At 34.7% G+C, this 24,460-nt stretch overlaps 1 protein-coding gene across 30 annotated transcripts in view; it reads right to left on the bottom strand.

The window, feature by feature from the left end:
* The window catches only part of NRXN1 (neurexin 1), a 706,226-nt gene that overhangs the window by 608,557 nt on the left and 73,209 nt on the right, over nucleotides 1-24,460 (bottom strand). For 18 of the 30 annotated variants that reach the window (XM_027659276.1, XM_027659316.1, XM_027659296.1 and 15 more), the window contains 2 exons: nucleotides 21,249-21,278; nucleotides 20,439-20,450 (listed from right to left, as the gene is read on the bottom strand). The exons of 5 other annotated variants lie outside the window; for them this stretch is intronic. In XM_027659276.1, coding sequence (XP_027515077.1) covers nucleotides 20,439-20,450; nucleotides 21,249-21,278 — 42 coding nt within the window. The remainder of the gene's footprint in view (nucleotides 1-20,438; nucleotides 20,451-21,248; nucleotides 21,279-24,460) is intronic. 7 more of the 30 variants (XM_027659277.1, XM_027659298.1, XM_027659283.1 and 4 more) reach the window with 1 other exon arrangement.

Below are 24,460 nucleotides of genomic sequence, written 5' to 3'. Positions count from 1 at the left end.
AAATCTTTACAGTGTCTACTATGCTCAGCATTTGGTAAGTCAATGTTTAGTACTTTACCTATGACAGCATTATAGGCATTATTTCTGAGAAAATAAAGATACAAAAGATGAATTATAAGTCTCTAGAAAACGATATCATATTAAACATGAAATTTAAGAACAATCCAAAGAAGCGGCTTTGGGTTCAGCATCTAACATTACCAGAAAAGTGAAATTCCCATGAAGCAGTGCTTGTCACCATGGCAACCTTGCAAGGTAGCACAAAAGGGTTCATCTTTATGCAACACAATTTTATAAAATCTATCATCCTAAATGTGACAGCATGTACTATCTTTTGGGTCTACTGTGACACCACAATGCATATGAGTTATTAAATATAACCAATGCCTCATTTATTACCAGTCAAAGACGTTACCTTTTAAATGCAAATGTTGAAAATTAAAATGAAGGGTGTAATCAGTAGAGATCCCCAACCTTAAATTACCACAGGGAGAGAGTAACAATATCGGCTTGCCGACATTGTGTTTAAAATATACTTTTAAAATATTAATACTAAGATCTATAGTTATTTTTGACAACTGTGACATGACCTTTAGAAGAAAAAGTAATAAAAGCAGTATGACCACAGTCCTTTGAAATAAAACCCTATAATCTCAAAGCATAAAAGCTATACTAATCAGTGATTACAAAGGGGATTACAGTGCAACCTATTGAGTACATCTTTAACAAGGCACAGCTTTTTACCACATAAATATAATTTATCATACTTAAAAGCTGCTTGAGAGCAAGGTTACCTGGCAAAACTGCATCAGGTGCTCCAGGTTAATTTGATTCAAGTTATTGTCTACAGAATGTCTAATTGTGAATGGCTCTGCCTATTGATCTCTTGCTAAGATCAATACATTTTTTCCATCTCTATGAACCACACAGAGAGAAGAGAGAAAAAAAAGGCTTATAATAGATTTCTTGCACAGAGGCTGATATGTCTCTGTTTTTCTTTTTACCCAGATGTCATTTCTTTTCATTTTTCTGTTTCATACAGAACAAAATCTCTAAGGGAATTAAACTAAAGTATGCAAACTGTAATGAATCATAAACTTTTTAATATCATGTAGAGATCTTATTTTTCCTAATGTCTGTTTGCTTTTTTTTCCCCCATACGACTTGTATAAATCCAGAGAAAGATATTTTAAATGACCTTGAGGATGTCAGAACATGCACAATATTGGCTTAGAGAATGTAAAGAAAATCCACAAGTAACCTTGTTCTCATGAAATTGTACCATAAAATGATTAGGCTATAAGCTTATGAACTCAGGCATGGACTCAGTAATAGAAATATACACTATGATGCAAGCTGGTTTGAAAGGTTTGGTTTGTAGGTTAGTGTGACTAACAGTTATGTCTCTTAGGTAAATGTCTTTGTATGTCACCAATACAATTCACATTCTTCAGAAACAACCTGTTCAAAGAGAACTAAAGTACTGAGAACAATTAGACTAGGGAAGGCACGATGTACCTTTTAAATAAATATCAAATATAGTCTTAATAAGGACAGAAAGTAAATACAGCATTATCTGTAGAACTATCTTCTCATTCAAGTGCTTTTTAAATTCCAAGTGAATTCATAAGGGAGGAAAAAATGAGACAAATGCTATGCTATGCATCATAAGGGAAAGACAGCACTTTTCCAGCTTTGGTACACCCTTTCACAGGACTCATAACAGAAAAGGGACTATTACAACAGGTTAGCCAGCATTCTGGGACTTACCCCAGCAGGAAAGGAAGCCCTGCATGGCATACAGTTGGCAAAGAGGCTCCCCAGCACCACTTCACGCGACATTGCCACAAAGAAGAGCCTCCCTCAAGAAGCACTGTTTCCTCATTAATCCCTTGATGCAGTCATGGGACATTTGAAGTTACATAATTTGTCCTGAGTACCTCTGAGGTGGCCCAAAATTTGACAGCAGCTGAATTAGATCCTAGCTCCTAGCAGAATTTATGAAACAGTATAAGCTTTCATAAAATATGCCCGTTGGCTCTTTTGCCCTTTTCTTGCTCTCCAATTGCTCACATGAACATAGTTTTATAAATGTGCGGCTAGGATCTCGTTCTTCAAAGTGATTATGAGCAATGAAAAAAATCTCCAATGGAATCTAGAGAAAAATAATACAAAAAGTCTGTGACATCCACAGCCTTCCAGCCTTTCAAAGATAACACCTGAAAGTGTTATTGCTGCTGACCTGACATGCATAATGCCGTGACTAAGATTTCTTGTTGAAGTAGTTGTAAATTGGATAGCCAAGACTCATCCACATTAATCAAAGAGTTGCTGCTCCTCTCCCAGAGCAAAATTGAATGGGGAACATGTAAATGTCAAATACAGCAACTTGGCTTTGGGTTGCAAGACCTAAAGCATATTTTATTATTCTGATACCTTAAGATGGAACTATTCAGACATCTAAACCACATATTTCTTCTTTTAAAAACAATATGACTTTATAAACAAAGATACAAGTTAAAGGTTTATAATTTGCAGCAACCAAAACTGGAATAGTATTGAAAACCTGCTTAGCACATCTATACTCTTCCTTGCATCATACAAAAAAGTCTGATTGACTTTAACTTTTTTTCAGGAAGAACATGATGAGTAACAGATTCATTTGTCAGATGATTCTGAGCAATTTTATCTTAACTACAGCACATTCCCAGCTCTGAAAGCAATTTCTTCTCAGTATTGCTCATATTAAAACTGTATTCTAAATAATACAGTATTGTATCTTCATCTGTGTTCTAATTTTAATACAGTAATTAACACTAACTGCTTACTACCTTTGATTAAGAAATTATAATACTTGCTGAACTTGATAACTTCACAATATAATCTCATTTATTCTCTACTATAAATGTCTGACCTATTCTATTTTTGTGACTGGGGTAGTTTCTGCATGTTTGTGCAAACACCATAACTGTGAAATGGTAATTTTCTTCCTATATATTTCACATATGAAAAAAAAAGGGAAAATTTATAATTATTCTTTAAAAGTTCTGTAAGATGCATTACTTTAGATAATGAAAAACAATAAGGCTGAACTGCCAACCTCATTTTAATCAATATGAATTTTGCCATAGATTTCAGTAAGGGTAGGATATTGCCCTTACAGAGCCTAACTAATAAATAAGATCACAGCCAAATTATTAACTAAAAGTAAAATAAAGCTCAGAGAAAAAAAGTCAGTATATTTAAAGCTTTGTTGTGACTGAGTAATCTAATTTTAAATTGCTTAATTTGATTAAAAGCTTCAAATAGGAATTTATATAAACACAAAATTAGTGACTGAATTTTATATTATTCAATCTAGTGCTTTATTACACTGATGGTAATATATCATATTATTATAAACATTTTAACACCCTACACTTTTCTAGATTATACCACAGCATAAAGTATATTTTAATGACATAACCTGCCATAGCCCAAAGTCTTAAATCTTCCAATAAAGCCCAAAGTTAAAAACATTCCTTCAGCAGCTATTGAATATTTCAAGGCATAGATTGAGGGATGTACATTTTCACTCTTTAGAAGTGGAGAAGAGAGAATGCACTGTACAAGAGAGATAGATCATGGCAAAGCAATACTGCAAGTGAAAAAAAAAACAACAACAATATCGAGTCAATTGTAATATTAGCTATATTGATGACCCTTTTCATTACTATCACTCTGAACACAAAACAAATTTCTACCACATGAGCCTGCCAATAGTATCTGTGGGCTGCATGAATGTAAGCAGGCGGGGCCTTTTTCCGTTTTCCTATGAGTATTTCAATTATAAGACCAGCACTCTCAATTTACCTCGTAAGCAAATTAGTAGCTGGTTTCATTGTAGAATATCGGATTTTCTAGGGTTATATACAATATCCTTACAATAAATAATACCACAGTCTTCCCCTGTCTACTCCCTTACAAATTTAGAGCAATTTGCTGTTATTACCAAGAGATGGACTATGAAAAGTTTTCTCACTGTAAAGAAACCAAGGGTTGCATCTCTGTGCCACAACAAGTTGTTCAACTCAGAATTCACCGCAGACACTAGTGCTCTTCAGTAGCTTCTGTCTGTTGAGGCCTCCTTGGCAGAAAGATGCCTTTTGAAATTAGTGGTCTATCCTTGACAGCCTCGTTCATCGCTTTACCACAATGGACTTACTGCCTGACATATCTTTACCTACACTTCTAGCCCCGGCTTCTCAGTCTTAGCCTCACCATGCTTGGCATCTGACTTGGATATAAGGCATCAGTTGTTTGTCCTTCATTCCAAAGACAACACAGAATAGTAGAACTTCAATAGAAGATTCAAAAGAAGTGCAATTGTGGAAAAAATACTGGTTTTGCCATCTCTGTCCTTATTTTGATATATAAAACCCAGTGAAAAACATGGAATCGTTAAGGCTGGCAAAGACATCTGTGATTATCAAGTTCAATTGTTGACCACCAGCACATAGGTATATGTGCATTCTTTCTTTAAGACAACTGAAAACTAGATCATGACATAAATAATTTGATAATAGGAGGTGGATTTGTCATACAAAAAAGTAGTTATTAGCTGGCATTTGATAATATAATTCATATGCAGACTCTCAAGGGATTTGTAAGGCATTTTCCCTCAATCCAAACTTCTATACTAATAATTGTTTTCTTAAGGAAATTATTACATAACTGCAAGTTGATCTGTTATTCTAGAAAATCACCTCTTTCCATTTGCAGAAGGTTGTATTTGATAGTGAAAAGAGAACCTCAGGCTTTTCATTACCAGATGATATGCCAAACTCAGTGTATTGCATAGCACCTCATTGAGAACACTTCAACTTTCACACTTTCCTTGACTTTTATAACAGCAGATGAGTTCTGAACTTCTGAGTAACTTTATGCCCCACATATTTTAGACTGATCAAATCCTTAAATCTTTTCTGAGTGTGTCTCAGTCAGCAGAATGAAAGATTTGTGTATGTGAGATTACGCCGTCCCTCTGGTGATTCTGTTGCCTGCGCTGGATCAAACTGTTTCATGGCAGTGACTCTACTCTCCATGCTTAAGTAAGGCTCCACTTACTACCCCTAGCTTTGGTATTAGCTATGATGCAACATATCACTGTAATCTTCATCTGTTTAGGCCTTCTTTCCAGACTCTCAATAGGCAAGAAAATAGAGGTCAAAGGCCTAGCAAAGGCCTGTCCATTATTTTGACTAACCAAATGGTAAGTCAAATGGTAAACACATTTTAATGAGTTGCTTAAATAAGGTAATAGTCTATAAGTGTGTTTGAAATCACAGACACTGATTTTCTAAGCTACTTTGAAATAAAATGTTTTAAGATAATTGAATTCAAAGAGAACAAACAAAAGCTACCAAAAACACCACAAGGGTAGGGGCATGAGTGTGCCTTCTTACCACTGTCATGTTGGAATGTCGAAATTGAGACACGTGTGAACTCACAATGTGGATTTTGACAAGCACTGTTTAAATTCCACAACCTTTACTCGTCCAGTTCTTCACAGTTTTCACTTTGTCACAGAGTTCTCAGTACTAAAATTTCCACGGTACCCAAAGGCATTTAATATTTCTCCATGTCCTGCAGAACAATGCTGTTTGTTAAGCCAAGGGTTGTGAATTCTGGTGGAGAGGATCTCTCCAGCCCTTTGGTTAGATCTCTGTTAGCATTGCAAGGCTTAGGTTCCTATTATAGGGCTGGCCTTCAGTATGAAAGGATTCTTTTTCCGCCAAATTGATGGTAAGAAAGATTGACTGCCTCTGGATGTATAATTCAGTTTGAAGTATCTGAAAAATGTTACTGAAAATCACCTCTATTTGCCAAAAAGCTGACAAGCTATTTGCACAAAACCATGGAAAGAATTCTGGGAGATGTCAATAATGAATAGGATAAATGTTCTCCAGCTTGATAACTAAAGGGAGTTTGCTGATACATTTTAAATGCATTCAGCATGCTCTAGAGTCACTTTATATAGATATTGCTCCTGGATTTATAAAAAAAGAAGCAGTTCTAAAAAGTGTACTTTTGTTTCAGATTATTTGACATTTTAATGCATATAAGTAATGTTTGAGTATATGTAATATATGTATACTACTTCCTCATACAAATTTTAGACTTAAAAAATAGTGAGGGTTGTTTTTATTAATTTTTTCCATGTTTAGTTATAAAAAAATTCAACATATTTCTTTAGGGGAAATATAAATGTTTGGGCATCATATTCAAGCACATTATTATATAATAACATATACTCTACCTATTCCCTTCTCTTCATTCTATTTTCTTATACATTTATATTTCATATTAGATTGGAAGCATTTGTTCTTCAAGGTCTTTTAAACTATAATAATGTGGTTTTGAAATAAGCATCCAGAAGTACCCAGATACCCAATAGCACATGTAAGAGTTAGGCATCTTCATACTTTTAAAAAGCTATCATTAAATGTTTATGTTTTGGAGAATCAGAGGTTATTTATCTATTTATCTTTATTTGAGGCTAAGAGACACAAAATATTATAAAAGTTTTGGTGGAAATGGACAGAAGCTCTGTTTACACATCAGTGGTAAATAAGATAGGAGGTAAAACTGGTTTTGACTGTTTCAACTTCCTGATTTTAGAGGCACAATTCTTTTTGCTGACTTATGCCATCTTCTTCTTATTTCTTCCTTCTTCTGCCACCACTATCAACTCTTGAGAGCACTCTGCTACTTAGTTTTGCCCATGGACCTAATTTGGTTAGGCAAATAATATAGACCTCTGCTTAAGACCTAGAGGTCTTTTTTTTTTTTCTTCATTAGCCTTCCTCTCAACATAAATCTACTTCACAACATCCTTCTTCTCAAGGGGTCTGAAAGCACATATGCTACAGTACATACAGCTCTTTTTAATTCACTATATTTAAAAGATTCTTTGCTGATGCACATGGGATGATCAAATCAAGCCTCTAGCCTAAATATTTAATATTACTTTCAGATATATGAGTTAAAATACAGTAATGAGGGGAGGAGAGTGGTTGAAGAAAGCCTTTCTCTCTCAGAAAATGTCATGAACTTAATATAAGTAATTTTGTTATCAAATCAATTATGAAAATTGAAGATATGAAAGCGTTGGAGTTGAAATGCCTTTGACAAAAATATCGCATTGTTGAATTCTGATCACACATCAAAAGTGACAGAAATGCATAAGCAGGGTTCTTCTTTTTAAAGACTAAACGAACGACTAGATAGCTTCCATGAGGCACATCTTCCAGGTCTCTCAGGCATTTTTTTCTACACTCTTAAGCCAAGCAAATACCCTGTTATGCTGAAGAATTGGCAGGTCTGGGTTTTGCACTTCTAAATTATGATCTGCTGCCACACCAACGGCTCTTTCGTCTTCCCATTCTCCTAAACTTCTCTTCTCCTTCCTGACCCTTGCAATATAAATAACAAAGTGGATGGGTGGTTGGGCCTACTGAGTATTGGAACAGTCGGTCCTAGGAGAAAACACTTTGCAGGAAATAGCTATGGTATTTTAAAAACTTGGGAGCTGTTACCTTACCTTTCTCCTAGCAACGGGGAGACACAGTTAGTAGGAGAAAAGAACAGAATAATAAAATCTTTTATGCCTGTATTTCTATGGCTCTTCAGAGCCTTCCTGCTGCCTTTGATACTTCACAGACACAGGTAGTTTTCAAATTCACCTAGGAACAGATTTAAATGTCAGGACACTGAAATTTCCTCATGTAGTTTTCTACTTAATGCCTTAGCTTTTCAGGGAAAACTTTTGAATAAAATAACACAGAACAAGCTGCTCTTACTACCTTGTGCCAGAAGTCATTGTCCTCCCACACTACAAGCATCTGAGAGCTACTACAGGTATTTAATTAGCAAAGTGCTTCACAAAAGAAAGATAAATGTTCACACTATAAGGAAAAACACTGTCTTTCATGAAACAAGAGGGACAAGAAATGCATAAAGTTTTAGTAAAGTTCCAATCAGCTTTACTCACCCTTTTCATATTCTCTGAGCTTTCCACTTAGCATAAGAAAAAAACCTCTCTTTCAGTGCATATTCACACTACTGCCTTGATCATAGGAAAATGGAACACCTTCAGTGCAGGATAATTAAGTGCATCTGTAATCCAATTAGTAATTCATTGGTCTCCACACAGGCAGTGGCTTTGTTCTTAGACCACAGAAAACCTGTTCATTACTCAGTGTAAAAAAACCCCAACCAACCAACCCCATAAACAAAACAAGGCAGAAGGAAAAACAACCAAAAGGCAACTTGCATAAGTTGTAAAGAAAGCTCAAGTACAGAAAGCAATAATGTTAATTTAAGTAACAATACACACCTATCAACAAAGTTCCAAGTTTCTCTTCTTTCTTTCTTGCTCTGTGATAAATTTCTCTTCCCAAACCATCCTGACTGATGCTAATGTCTGCTTGGTTTTATTCTCAGTGTCTACTTACAGACAAAACCACTACAATAAGCTCAAACACTGAAGTGATCAGAGGAGTTCAATGTAGCGTTACTAAAAACAAATTAATCTAGCTTTTGAATCAAAGATATAGCAATTCTGGAGTACTAGAAAGCTGTTTTTCCAAATAACATGCCTAGGCACATCAACAGTCACGAGTCTGATACTCAAACATCTGCTGAAACTGTCAGCAGATATACTAAGGGCAAAATAGTCATTGAGAACCATATTTTGAGGTATAGAAAGTTCATGCTTTAACTGCCAGTTAGGTTTTCCTTAGTCCTTCAGCATAATGACAGACATTGTGCAACCATGAATGGGCTTCATCAGTTCTTCTGCTAAACAATGCCTCTTGGAAAACAGACATAACGCAGGATAAAATAAATATAAAATATATTGTAAATATAAAGGAAAGTAGATTGCGTGGTGCTTTTCTCCCATGTACTCATTTATGTGAATTTGAATATTACAGTCCAACACAAATTATACAAAATGATCTAATTATAACTGCTGGAGGGTTTGGGGTTGCTCTTTGGGTTTTTGTTTTGTTTTGGGTGGGTTTTTTTGCTTTTTGCTGTCAATTACTTTGTATCAGCTTTCGAAAATATGATAGCATCCTTGTAGTGACATTTCAGTATGCCCTATTCTCAAGCACTTCTAATAAATTAATTATCTGAAAATATCAGACGCTGCCAGTTCTGACGGATGACACTGAGACCGAGCAGGAAGCTGCTCACAGTGCTTCTGAAGTCCCCACGTTCACCAAACAGCAGCACAGGAGGAACCATGGGCGTGCATTTGAAGCCTGTTCCTCTGTGCAGCACCAGAACTGTTCAAACACAGTCCAAAGATATGGAAAAACAGTACTCAGCTTTTCCTGATGTGAGCAGTCTGAACGTCCAGTTTCCCGCTTCCCTGTGCCTTTTCCCCACGGAGCAAGTTCACTGATGGGCCTCCTACTTAGTACATGTAGAGATGCTTCCATATTATGTATTGAGTAATTAATGGTAAAAAATTTTAGCAGAGACTTTTTCCCCCACAAAAATGAATATGCTATTGTATTCTCCCAGTGGTATATATTCAGCTGCTTGTACATATATTTTACCCATTGCATTAATAAATTGTCAAACAATAACAAGATGTTAATAACCCAGAGCCTGTTCGTCTACAAGGTGTGTAGCTGAACAACTGTAATGAGGTAAAGGACATACACCTCAAAAATTGGCTTTCCTCCTTCTCTCTGATATTCAACACGTATTATGAGAGAAAATTTTGGAATTCTTTTAAACTAGAAATATTCTAACTTCATTGAATTAAATAACTCCTTAATATTTTTCATATATTCTAGGAGAAACTACACACTCCCATTTGTTCTCTTGAATTTTAGCAAATAACAGGATCTTTTCCTGGCTACAGTAAAACTGAAGTTTAAAAAAGTATTTGAAGCCTTCATGAATAAAGATAATTCTGATGTAGAATAATAAGTCTTTCAGTAAAGTAGCCTATGATTCCATCCTCTCCTTTTGTGTGAGCATATTGCAACTAAAGAAGACTGCTTAACCTACAGTGAATATATATTTGAATGGTGAGGTTCAAAAAGAAACTAAATATTAGAACACTGAGTTCAGTTTTTAAATTAAAACTCTGGGTCTTATGAGTTTGAATCTTCTCACTAATTCAGAGCACTCTTATAGGACTGCATTAGCCTCTAGTTTATAACACTTCCTAGATTAGATCATAATTCTATTCCTCATTTAATCTGTCAGCTTTGTATAAGAATTTTTCACTGTACCAAACAGCAAAAATGAACAGCTCCAGTTTTACTGAACAAATAATTCACAACAATGTTTTGCCCAGGGTTTATCTGGTGCACCGGTCACTCTATAACATGGTAAGCTCATTTCTTACATTATAACTCAAAGACCCCCATACCCTGTTGTAAATGTGTTAAGAGAACTTATGTAAAATAAAAATACTGAATGACATACATTCCTGAAAATGAGATTAGCTGTAGCATTCAATTTAAAGTATTCTAAATACATAATCACAGCAAAGTGTTGGAGTTTGAGAAAGTTTAATCTCCTTTTGATTCACACTTCCATACATGTTTGAGGCTTTTCCATGAAGGTGTTTCAGCTTTCATGTTACATTCTTATGTAACATAATCCCACCTACACAAGAAATACAATAAAAGTATTACTAATAAAGTAAAACTGGTGTGGCTCTTTTCATGTCTCACAATTTTCTTACATCTTTGCACAGTAATTTCTCTGTTCTTTGTGATTTATAGGCTTCAAGGCCAGAAAGATTGTTTTTGATTGTCTAGTCTTATTTCCTGCATAATACAAATTACAGGCTGTCGGCTAGTACATGAGAGACCTTCTCTTAAACAGTTTAATGGCTAAGAACCTAGGAAATGTATTTTTAGACTTCCTGAAGTCTGCTCTTCTGACTTGGGTCTCAAGAGTATGCCAACTAGGTAGAGAAGTATAGGCACATTCTTGCCTCCCAAGGTGGATAATTAGCATGACCTAGATATATGTACATTTCTGAGAGTTATATGTACTTATTAAAAGCTATAGGGCTGATATACAGATCTTTTAGGTGTTTTGAAAAGGAAAATATTAATTAGACTTTCAGTTTACTTTTATAACAACTCAATAAATGCAGAATTTTCAAAAACCTGTTTCTTTAACAAGCCTATTCATTTCAGGGACAACTGAAATGGGTAGTTCTGTTAGCAAGGTGTAACTCTCATCTATTTTAGAACAATGAATAAATATCAAATACATGTGTTTTCCTGGAAGAGAGAATAAATGACACATAACAGTCATTTATGAATGACTTATGAATTACACATTAGTAATTTTTATTACATATTTGTCATTATATAAAACTTGAGATAGAGGTATTCCTGAGAGGTAAACTCATAAAATACAGCAGGTTTTATTTCTCTGTCTACATCCCGAATGCAGCTACATGTATGTACCTAAATGTGTATATACACTAATAAAAATTGTTGAGGAATTTGTGTTTAGAAATGTAAATTACTTGATCTGTTTTACTCCCAGTAATTTTTTGCTTCCCAGTAATTTCAACAGAAATACAAGAATTTATCCTCTTCACAGTAGCCTGGACAGCTCCTTTCTCTGCTCTGAGGAAGTATGTAGCAGCCAACCAACAGTGGGACTCAGGTGGCTTTTTGTAATGTTCAGAACACAGATTTGCTAGAGATATCCTGTCTCATATAGGATATATGGTTATGTGTGAATATAACAGTTCTATACAGATAAATATGTTGCACAAGAATCATACATAATTACCAATTCCCAGGTTTACTTTTGTTCCTTCAGTCTTGTACTTAGATACTTTTATATAATTCTTTCCTGAAATAAATTTTTTCTTCTAATATTATAATATAGTTATAGTCATGGACTGTATTCTTATTTGAATAATTCATTGCAGAGAAATATAGAGACAAAAAATCTGCTAAGGACATTTAAAAAATCAGTTCATGACTGACAAAGACACAACTACATTTTCATGTGTTTGAAGGTGCATAATGATGTAAGCACCTTGAGGGATACCTCCAAAATTCATACTTTGCACAAGCATTCAGGTGAAATCAGAACACCAGTTCAGTATTTGTACCACAATGAGCTGGGGGTGTTTAAATTAAAATAGAAATTTTTGAAATCTCGCATCGTCTTCGTGACTATGGAAAAAAACTCTAGTGTTACAATTCAATAGAACTATGCCCAAATGAGTCCTCTAAAACTGAAAACTACATAACAACTAGTCAGTAGTTGCAGTTGATACAAATAATATCAAATATCCATTTAAATAATCATCCATTCATAGTGCAAATATCATTGTCAAAGAAGCATTTGGCTTTAAAACTAATGTATGCTTTGTTTTGCACAGGTTCCATAGCAAAATTGGCTTCTTGTAACTTAAATGTACACAAACATAATTTTCGATGGTGATTTGCCTGTAAATGAGCTTGGTGATTTTTTTTAAGATTTCTTATGGACTTGTGCAAATACTAAAGTATCTTGTAAGACCAAGTGATTAAGCAGAGCCATTAACTGAGAAAATCAAAAGGCCAGCTTGTATTACCGGCAAAATGTCTGAAATGCCTTTTTTCTGAGACTGAAAGCACTTATCTGGCACCTTTTTGAAATGACCCAAGTTCTTCCTAATAAAGATACTCAGGGTCAATGAAGTAGGAAATGAGGTAAATTATTTCTGGCTTTTAGTCCTAGAGAGAGATGTTACTGTTGGTTGGGAGCAGGGTCACATAATGTAGTGGAATTTCTCTGGGTTCTCAGCTAAAAATTATGCTTCATAAGCAGAATATTAATGGTCACAGGAAGATATTTTGCTCCTTTCCTTTGGGTGGATACTCTTGAAAATGGGATAGCCATGGCTCAAGATATGGAATTAGGACAGACCTATTAACTAAGGGTACTCCAGTAGAAAATTTAGATATACTCACTTACTGCTGAATTTTACTTTCCAGGTAGACTCCCCTCTGTCTGAAGAATATGCAAAGGCAGATGAAATGAATTAGACCCAGCTGCTTTTATTTCCTTCCACCCCCATACATTGACTCAAGTCAATGCTGTGATGCCAACTGTGCCAGGTGTGGCTTACCAGTTTCTCTGGTAGCCTCTTGTTATCCGAGGTTGCTTCTATACAGCTTTATTAGTTGTCAGTGAATCAGTCCAGATATTTCCTTTCTTTAAAGAACAAATGTCTACTGTAAGCAGGCAACAAAATTAGCAGAATATCTAAGTCATAATAGCAAATTACAAAACCAGCTTTTAAATGAAATGTTGTGCTGATCAGAAAATTATTGTGAGTGCCAACAGAAAAAAAACCAGAATATAACTTTAATGAGGATAAAAAGGACTTCTTTCTCTAGAATAAATGAATTCAATATAGAGATGCAGTCACTTTTGTTTCCTCCCAAGTCTGGAAAAAAAATATCTGGATAACAGGTTGGTATCTATGGAAACCATTAAAAGAATGATGAAGGCAGAACTTCACAGTAAAGTCAATGTTCCATGGTCCATACTCATTTCCTATGAAAGTCTTCTCCTTTGTGCTCCTAAATTTCACTGTTCTACTGATACTTAATTGCTCTTGATGAACCCTTAAAGTAAAGATAGAAAGCCACCTTCAAGCAATTAAGAATGTCAGGGTTATAGAAGGACTTGAATATCAAGAAATAGATACACTATTAGTATCAGTGCAAATTATATTGTTTAATTAAAAGAATTTAAAGAACACTGGATAATTCAAATTTCGGTTGTTTCTAAGTAGCTTGGCATATTATTACAGCCAAAGAAAATTAGAGTTAAAGAGTAGGTTAAAAAATTTGTATGCAGCATTTTTATTTCTACAAGAACAATCAATTTTGACCAGACTATTTAAATATTCTTTCAATTCTTTTGCAGGGAGTCATTCTTGGTAGAAAAATATCACTATGATGTGCATTTAGAAAGCATAGTTCACATTTTCAGTTATACTCGTACAATTTTAAAGTGGTTTTCTTAAGAGTTCTTCACTTTCTTTAAATTTAGTTTCTTTAGAAATTGTGATCATTTACTTTGGAATTTAGTATGCTTGCATGTAGACAAACCTTAGAGATGTTTGAAAATATGCCTCCTTGGGGCTCTGATTTCTTTCCACTTAGCTGGTGAAGCTCCTTTGAGCGGGATTGATTGGATTAATGTCAAAATCAGTTGAGACTTCTGTTCTAAGTGAGATGTACAATAGTCTCCAATCACTTTTGATTTTCACTGAAATAATAGAAATTAGAGTCTCTTGGGCTCATTTGTTTAGTTGTTCTTGTAGATTTCAAGGACTGACTTTTATCCTAGGAAAGTTTTAGCTGGAGTGCAATCTTGGAGTGAAGCTGAAATCTTTAGTGTCACTCTACCAATGTATTTGGCTCACAGGAAGGTTCCAGGATATTCTACAGAATATCCAAGGAATACACCTCACTCAAATATCTGTTTCATTGGAAATGCCTATGAAATGTGTATAAAACTCTCATGGAATTTCGTTGTGCAAAAAAGACTCAGATCACTGCAGCTTTAAATTCTTATTTGCTATGTACATTTATATATATAAATTAAAAGAAAAGTTTGCTTTAAGGAAGACATGCCTAGTTTTCCTATTTCTTTATTGCTTACCTGCTAAATATTTTTTTTTACGTTTTCAGAGTGACAGCTTAACTGTTTTCCATCCTCAATAAATCCCCTCATACTTTTTGACCTGAAATACATATCCTTCATGTTGAATGAGATCTAACATTATTTTGAAAGGTTTTCTGTCAGCATACCCATCTTCTGGATGCTCAAAGTGGAGCCTTGTGTTGAGGAAGCCAAAATCTTAGATACGTACTATCTTACATTACAATGTTTTCTGAACCCAACAGAAGTCTACACTTTTGCAAATATAACATTTCTTTTACATTAAATCCCTCACAGTTGCACATTTATTTTCTTTCCACTGAATCAACAGATCTATGACATATATACCTACGTATATATGATACATGATAATTTTGAGTGATGCCAGAATGATTCAGAATATGGTAAATGCTTTATTTTGGTGACGGAAAGGTGCTAGAACTCATGGTGTGGACTCAATATGTGGACCATGTGGTGACTTTATTTTAAAAATAAATGTGTTCCCCTTTCTTAAAAAAATTTTCTTAATATTTGTGGCAAGTCCATACCATTTCTTTTTTACTGCCGATCAGGAATCAGACATCTCAGATATAATTTTGGGTACATGTGTGACAAGACAGAATTTGCATTTCTGTTCCTGATGTCGATTGGTTTCTTCTGAGCCATGTACTTCAGACAGAAAACTTCTTCATGTTCTGCTACAGTTTTTCTCCTTAGGGACCATTAATTGATCACATTTCAACATAAAGTTGAATCTGCATCTTCAAATGACATATTCCAGGGTTGCTTGGTATCACCCACTGAAGTGTAAGGAAATTACTTACTTCAATGCACCACAACAAACACTTAATGTATAGTTCATTATGATATTCAACAAAAATTTGAACATGTTGACCATTAAAATATAAGGATTGTATAAATATTTATTGGAACATATATGTGTAGGCAAAGGGGCATGGGTTACACAAGAACTTAATTGTAACATTTTTGGTGAACAGTAGCCTCTATTTAATTATATTTATGAGGTTCTTTAGGAAAAAAAAGTCATTATAGAAAAGATATTATGTGTAGCTACTGCTCTTTGGAGTACTTTGAGGAGCTTTATATTTTAGTTCACTAATTTATTAAAAAATGTAATTCTCACTAAAAATCATGTTAATTTCATAGAGAATACTTTTGAAATTCTCATGTTAATAATTTTGTAAATTATACAAGACTTCAGTATGTTTGTGACCTGTTAAAGTGAGGATAAATTTTAAACATTATTGATTTTTTTTATCAGTAGAAGCAACTCTGAGATTGATCAGGGAAGTGCAAGTTATCCATTCTTCTGCTGTAATGTCACTTAGAAACCATTTCAGTTACCCGACCTTGGCAACCCCATTATGTGTAAAACTCCTAAATTAACTCACTTCAGTTCTAACAGTGAGTCTTTCAAATAAGCTGCTATCACCTAGGATACACAACTATGTGAACAAGTACAGAGAGTCAAGAATGCCCTCCATCCATGTTTTGCACTTGCCAGGCAAAAGCCAGCTGCAGTTGAGAAGGCATGTAACTGAATCCAAGGCAACAAGGCACTGAGCCAAAAATAATAAGCTGTGCTAGAGCTCAGGGCTGTACCAAAGCATTTACACGGCTTCTGGACTGTTGGCGGCTCAGGTCAAGGAAGGCTGGAGGATGGATGTCTTGCAAACCCACTTTGAAGCAGCTCACACAAAAGCAGATGAGAATAGTATAGGCTTTTCAACAATTCATTGAGGAACAGAGAGTGTAAGAGGCCAAGACAATTTTAGTTCTTTGAAAACAGAGCAAAAACGAAAATCACAGTAAGATGGACTTGTGGTCGCAGTAAGGTTAATGACTGAATTCCACATAGTTTGATGTTAGGGGAGGTTACTGGCACAAGGTGATGTTTGTGTAAGCACTACATAAGACACCATTTTAATGCTCATGATTGTTGAAGGATTTATTTAAATCATTTTTATTTTTCAGTGTCCTAATTTTCCAATTGTTAAATGAATTGTGTGACTGATAATTAACGAGTTAGTGGTATCACTTTGGTGTTACAGATATTGTACCATAGCTAGTGCAATACAAAACTTGCCCTCCTTTGGCAAGAAGTTGACACATACAAATTGCCATTCTAAAGTCTTTCTTCAGCAATTAAAAACAGTATACCAAATACCAGCACATTAAAAGCCTCTAATCTAATACAATAAATTGCAGTTGTACTATCAATCTTTTGGTAGAAACACTTATTGTTCATCTGGCTAACATTTAATAGTTTGCTAGGGACCTGAGTGGTTAATGATTTAAAGCTGCACATAATCTCCAAAGTAATAGAACAGGAGTATGAACATACTATTTAGGTATAGAATGAGTAATATATGTAGTGAAAAGTAGGCTATTTACAAAGAAATAAACTATGGATAAAAATATGTATAGGCTTAGGAGAAGTGCAATATAAAAAAGGAAATAATATATGTCACTACATTATAGTTTCTGAATTATAAATTCCTTTCATTGCTCATTAAAAGAATATGAAAAGAAAGAGATAGGGTTTATAAAAAAAAAAAGAAATTGTGTGTTTTACATTAGTTGCAATATAAGTTTAGTTGTATTACTATTAATTACAAAACAACTCTGCATGACTTTGATGACGTAAGGCCCATAGGTGGAAATGGTAGTTTTATTAGACCACCTCCAATAGTTGGAGAAAACAGACAACGTTTCTTTGGGCAAACATTTGTTTTGGGCAAACAAATCGTTTTCCATGTCTATTATGAGCAGCAAATTCCAGATTTGCTTCAAATTCAAACAATTGCTCTGAGTAGCATATTCAAGTGATCTAATAAAAACATGAATCCCATTTACAAACCTTACCTTGCCTATGTCTTTCCACTACAGCTGTGACAACTCCACTGCTAAAGTTGAATACAGGTAGGTGATTTCCATGGGACATAAAAGGAATTCCTAAGTATTTCCGAACATATATGATACTTATCAGAAAACAAATGAACGCCAGTATAACTAAAAGATTGCAGCTCTTCCTAGAATTAGGAATAGCATCTACAAGGAGTAATGAATCAGGAAACAATTTTGTGTAGCTCTAAAGTTATGAGACAAGCTTTTACATGGGATCTCAGCTTTATGTTATATCCTCATTTATGTCAGCTGGTTTTGCACCTAGACCAGGTTATACGACCTAAAGTACTGACAAAGGTCTCAGCACTTGACGTCTTCTGACAGCTTTGTTAATACAGATAAAGCTTCAATAAGAACTTTGTGAGGAGATTATCCAAATTTATATTTACAACTAAATGACAAACAGCAGGTGCATCCAGTGAGATGTTACTGGATTTTGTATTGCTTGCCCAATTGGAGAGGCTATCTCATCTCTCCTTCCTCTGTCAACGCCAGATCCCTACCTTGTTAACATCCTGCCCTAATTCTGAAGATACATTGATTTTTTTTTTCCTTTTCAATTTTCCCAAAGCATATCTACACAATTAAAGGAGATGGTGATACTTCAGTCATTTATACTCTTCAGGACAAATTACATAGTCAAGCTTCTTAAAAATGTTTCATTGCTTACATTTCCAAAATAAGAATAATTCATGATATAATCACTCAGAATTTTGCAATCACTTTTGCTACTGACCTTCCCTACCTCTCAAGGAATGGAACTTACAATGAAAGATTGAACTGGTGCTCCTTTTTTTCTCCTTCATTCCTTTCCATCACTCTCCTAATTTGTTATATCGTCACGTGTTACACATGTGTGTTATCACAACTGTTTCAAGGTCACACGTTTCAGTAGGTGATATTAGTGTAATTTCAGGATAGTCAACAAAATGAAGTAATTTTTCACTAGTTGAGGACATGGTTCAATATTGAGGGATATTTTCTGTTACAAGCAACTGGTATTCGTATAAATATAAACCTTTTCCATCCATTTGAACACATATACATCATTATATTTGCAGAAGAAGCATTGTGATTATCAAAACATAGTAATAATTATTTCTATATTAACAGGATAAATCTAATAAAAAATTAAAATATGAAAATCAAAATGTAGTCAAATGATTAGATGACTAGTGACTGGTGTTCAAATTATGTCACATGGCACATCATTAAACATCAAATGTAGCTAGTAGATACAAAGTAATTTTTTGGTGAATATAGTTGTTAAACCTTTAAAAATAAAAAATATAAGTGTCTAAGTATTGTACAATACTTGCAAAGGTTTTTTTTGCTAAAAATCTGCTCTCCGGATCAACTAATGATCATAGTATATCTTCATAATTATATTTCAATCCTTTCATACAAAAATAAATTCTTCAGTGCTGTACATACTACAAAATTTTTTCTGTGTACAGAATAGAAAAATAATTCCTCATTATTAAAAATTATATATAGTGTCAAGGTTCAGTTACTATAACATGTCATTTTAAGGTAACTCTACCCAAGACATCTACTGATTAGGAGTAAGATAGCAATAAGAAATAATAAGGAAATCATACATACAAGGTACTATTAAGAAAAACACAAGGAGCAGCCATACAACAAACAAACCAAAATGATCCTATAAAACAAAGAAATCAGTAGATTGGTTTTCATAACTTAAAACTTTTACTAAGCAAGATTTAGAGCTCCAGAACACACACAACCCTTTAAATGGTATTCCACCTATACAGGTACACAGTCTTTCCAGGGAGTCTGATACGAAGAGGAGTGAGACACTACAGATTTTTAAGTACAGTCTTTGCATCACATGAACTTTTTAGGTTTGAAGACAATAAAGGCAAGACAACAACAAACCTGGAAGTTTTTTTCTAATTTAAGTAGTTAGGAAAGTATGACCATGCAGACTGGACTTCTGATTTATACAAAGAGTAGGTACACCCTGACAAATGCTTAAGATGAACAGAACTGTATTATTCATCATACATAACAGAGATTAAATGGCTTTTAATGGACATCTTCTTATCATAAAAATATATTTATAGGATGTCTGCGAACAAGTATCTTTGTAGCAAAACCTGGTGTTTATTTACACAGGGAAAGTCTTGACCCTACTGCACATCTCCTCCAGGAGAGAGAAATACATGGGGTATTCTTTACATAAAGAAACAAAAAGAATAAAAAAACCTGAAATAACCCAACACTTCTCTTTGTTGTTCATTCTTCCTCACTTCTTCGTCCAATTCTTGTCTCAGATATCACTCAAAGTGATTAATATACAAGGAAAATCTCAGGACAAATGCGATCAGCTGATAGCAGCCTTGCTAAAGTCAGTGCTACTCTAACTTAAAACTTACATCAAGCTGTGGACTGACCCTGGACAGATTATCTCCAGAGAGTCCAAGTTGAACAACATCACGCTTTTTTTCCTTGTCTGGTGGTTTAGACTACAGTTTTTTGAGAACAGAAAAAGGCATACCTCAAAATGTGGCTGTTATTTCATCCTGTATGCTTTCTATAACCGTAGCCTTCTTTATCAGTGCCAAAGTTCTACATCTCTCACAAAAAACCAGGAGACAAACTTTAAAAATGGTCAGCCTGTACTTAAGGATAATTCTCCTTACCATGATATCCATGAAATATTTATTTAAGGATATACCTACCTCATGTTATCAGTGCAAAAATTTTACATTTATTTGCATTACTAATATATACATTAAAGTATACCAATGGCATTAGAAATAAAGAAAATCATGTTATACCTTTACTTTTACCTATGGATTTGGTGAAATGGTTCCATGAAGAAAGCATTTCCAGACAAAAAGAGAATAAAGAAGAGGAGAGAAACAACAGTAAGAGTCATGAGTACATGTAAATGCAATACTATATGAACATGAAGAGACAAAGTATAAGGTAAGTGCCTGAAGACAAATGGAGATGCGATCAGTGTCATATTAGGGATTTAGTTTATTTCTTCCCAATCATGTACATGCAGAGAAACACAGAAATAACCCATGCTTAGATAAGAAAGACTGTCACAAAAGTAACATGGACAACGGTTAGGAGGAAAAAAATCACCGATTTTGTTAGGTAGCAAAATTGTACTCTCAGCATTCCAGAAGCCAGGAGCAGGTGCTTTCTGCACATTTCCAATCAGCCATGCATTAATGTAAATGGACTCTTCAATGTGTACAATGTGGCAAGCTGAGTATCTTCTTTCAGGAGCTATCTGAAGAGTGGTCTTGCGCTTTGTTTATCTTTTACAGAATCACCCATAATTGTATTTTCTGATACATGGAATTTTCTTAATCACTTTCTTATTTCTCTCACCTCTTTTCAGTTATTGTATTGCAAGAGGGGGAGTTGAGGAGGCAGGAAGGACAAAAGCTTACGGAGCAAACAAAAAAAACCAAAAAAATGAAATAAGAAAAGATGTGACTAAACCCATGTGTTTATTTGCAGCCAAAGACAGCTTTCAAGCATTTGCCCATCAGTTGCAGTGATGGATTCAAAGCAGCTACAAAACAAGAAGAAACAATGAAAGCAGAGTGGAAAAGGAACAGAGCCCATACCTTGGTCGCCCATCATCAGGTGCGCCAGACCTTGAAGGGAAACAAGAGCACAGTCAGCAATGAACAAGGGAGCACGGGAAGGTGGTGTTGTCACACTGACAAAAATGTTTTGTGACAGGCATCTGTTTCCTATGAGATGTCTGTATCACAGAGGGAAATCAAAGAGCATTTTTCAACCACTGGTTGGAATGCTTTGGGCTACGAGTAACAGAACTGCAATTCAAACACTGGGTGCTGTTTTATTGTGGGGTTTTTTTGTAATGTGCAGTAGTTGGGATGACAGAAAACAATAAAATGCTTTCAAATCCAACCAATTCCTTTAATAATCCATCTATATTTATCATATTTTGATTATATTGCTTTGAATACTTTGCTGGGAGGACTTCCTGTCCTCTACGAGTGAAATGACATTTAAAACCTGGAGAAGTTTAAACCTGAAAAATGGGCTGGGTCTGATCTTTTTCCCCTCATAAAAATGAGCATTTCAGGTAATTAAATAAAATTTCTTCATCACACTGAAATGATAATGCAAAGGAGGTCTCCTTATTTGTGTGAAATGTGACAGTAGAATGAATTTGTTCCAGAGAAGGCAAATTATTATATATGCAATATAAAATACATAGTAATAAAGAAAATTTAAGTGACAGCTTCTGCAACTACTTCATAAATCTGAGAGAAATAGATTTTGCTTTATATTTGTATTGTGAAACCAAATTCAATCATACCAGAATAGGTCTAGTGACATTTCAAAACAGATGTCCATAATGATAATCACTCAACCAGAGCCAAATTTCGCTACTCTTTAAGGAAAAATATTCAGCTTTTTTAATCCATGATAATAAAATGATACTTAAATTCTCACAGAGTATAATATTACGATGCAGGGAAAGCATTTTTCTAGAAACATGAGGGTTTTTCACATTTTATGTCTGATTTAAAAAACAGATTTATTCTTGTTGAACTTAGCTGTTTTGGGATCCATTTTAGAAGTTATTAATCGTTCATGTGTTAAATGTGCTCCTCTTCTCCAACAATTACAAAAAGCCATACATTATTTTCCTTATTGCAATGAATTGAAATTAATTCACACAAAGAAGGTGAGCAATAAAATATCCTACTCTTTATTGGAAAGCAGACTTCCTAGAGAGTTCCTATGATTTCTAATTCACAAAGAAAATTAGGTGCACAAATGACTCACAGTATTTGGAAGGGGGGGGTAGTTCAAAGATACTCCCGACTGCAATCAGCCTGAAAGGATTTGTATCTTATCAGTTCCAAATCTCAAGTGATGTTCCAAGCACACTGACAATGGTTTTGCTGAATTAGTGCTTTTTAATGTCACCCGTTTTAGATGTGTAGTTAAACTGAAGGGCCTGATGTGCCTCATCTCTTGTGCAATAAATTCTGTTTCCAAATACAGTGCTCTGCAACTGGTGGGATTACCTGGGGCTTACAGCAATGTAAATGAAAGCTGACTGTGATCCTGAAGGGATGCCTGCATAAGCATTGCTTAGGAAACATCACATAGCTGTACCACAGTTTGCAGCTTGTGAAAGAGAGTAGAAATGTTTTCATGAGTGTTTTTTGTAAGTGTTGATGCAAGAGAGGCATCCCAAATACACAGCAGTGTATAAACACCAGCTGAGCTTCGTTCTTTTAATGCTGGGTGTTCTTGCTTGGATCCCTTGCCACATGCCTTTTGGAAGTATCAGTCTCTTCTTGTGATTGATTAACTTGTTGGCAACTACAGCAAGAAATCTCAGACTTTTGACTTGACCTTAACTGTATTTGATAGAGGAAAAGCGAAACCAGTCGAACATTACAACATCTTTTTCTTTAATAAAACTGTGACTTTGCAGCCACTACTTTATGTGAGCTCTTTCAGCTCTTCGAAAGTATGAAGCAAATCACTGTCATGTCTCCTAGGGGAATGCAAAGAAGGTTATCTCACTAGCTCACATTTACATATGAACTTTTTAGCTACACAAAACCAAACAAAAGAACCAGCTTCAGATTATCTCTGCTTGATAGCTACTACTTTTGTTAAAATGATATTTGAAATTGGTCAGTTGCAAATACATGATTCTTACATAATTTGGAAAAAAAAAATGTAAATGGCAGATGTGGCTCTTGAAAATATCATAGAAACTACTTGAATTTTAAGTCACTTATGGTGTTATTCAATGAAAAAAGGCGGTCAAGTAAATGTAAAAAACATACCCTGCTCCAAACAAACATCTATCTATTTAAAAATTCAGTACTAGTCTTCAAGACACTGTATTTTGTTTGACTCTGTATGTTACTTTATTTGAAAGCAGTAAGGTCACCTATATTTACTTGCTAAAAGCACATAATGATACCTACCTTATGTTATATTTTTGCAATCTATGGATGAAGGCTATTGGAAGAGTGAAGAATTACTAGTACAGTACCTGTTCCACTGAGTGGTTTAAAATGGTATAGCCAAACCTAGCATGATAGCAATCACTGCTAGATTTTCAAAATAAAAGTCTGCTTGTGTTAGAGAGTACCACAACAAATAGTCATGGAAAGTTCTAGCCTAAACTAGCCATGTATAGGCATCCCATACATTGAAAATACTCATTTGTGCACTGTTACTTCATTAGAGGACTGATAAAAGCCTTTTCTTTGTGAATTAGGAATTCAACATTTAGTAGGAATCCCTCACGCGTGATCCACTCCAACTATATCCTGAACTTGGCTCTGAGTGGAGAGAGTTAAGGGGTGCAGGGTGGGATAGTGGAAGTAGATATGAAGATAGGATATTTTCATAGTTTGGTGTGTGAGTTCCATGCAGACCACAGGGCCAAAACAAAACTTAAATGTGATAAACCTGCAGTGAACAGGTTCAACCCTAGCACGACTTCAGTAAAATGAAAAAACTGTAGCCTTTCCATACCAGCAGTATATATATATATATATAAAATTAACTCTGTGAATACTAAATATTTCTAGGTTTTATGTAGCCTAAATTACAGAGATGTTCAGATATCACAGAGATCAAAGATGAAAAAAATCTCTGTTAAGTTTTCATGTTGTGCTTTGGGTACACCATTCTATGCTTCCATTCCTTACACATTCATCCTTTGTAACTTTAATGTATGTATAAGTATCCAGATCTGTGTTGGAATAAATTTAAGGTTGCAGTTTTAAGAATTAGATTCAGGTAAAGTCTGGATTAACTGTTATCC

Source organism: Corapipo altera, unplaced genomic scaffold (genome assembly GCF_003945725.1).
Source record: "Corapipo altera isolate COAL_440 unplaced genomic scaffold, ASM394572v1 48, whole genome shotgun sequence".
NCBI classification, from domain to species: Eukaryota; Metazoa; Chordata; class Aves; order Passeriformes; family Pipridae; genus Corapipo; species Corapipo altera.
Note: the sequence above shows the minus strand (reverse complement) of the source record. Positions and strands in the feature narration are given on the sequence as shown.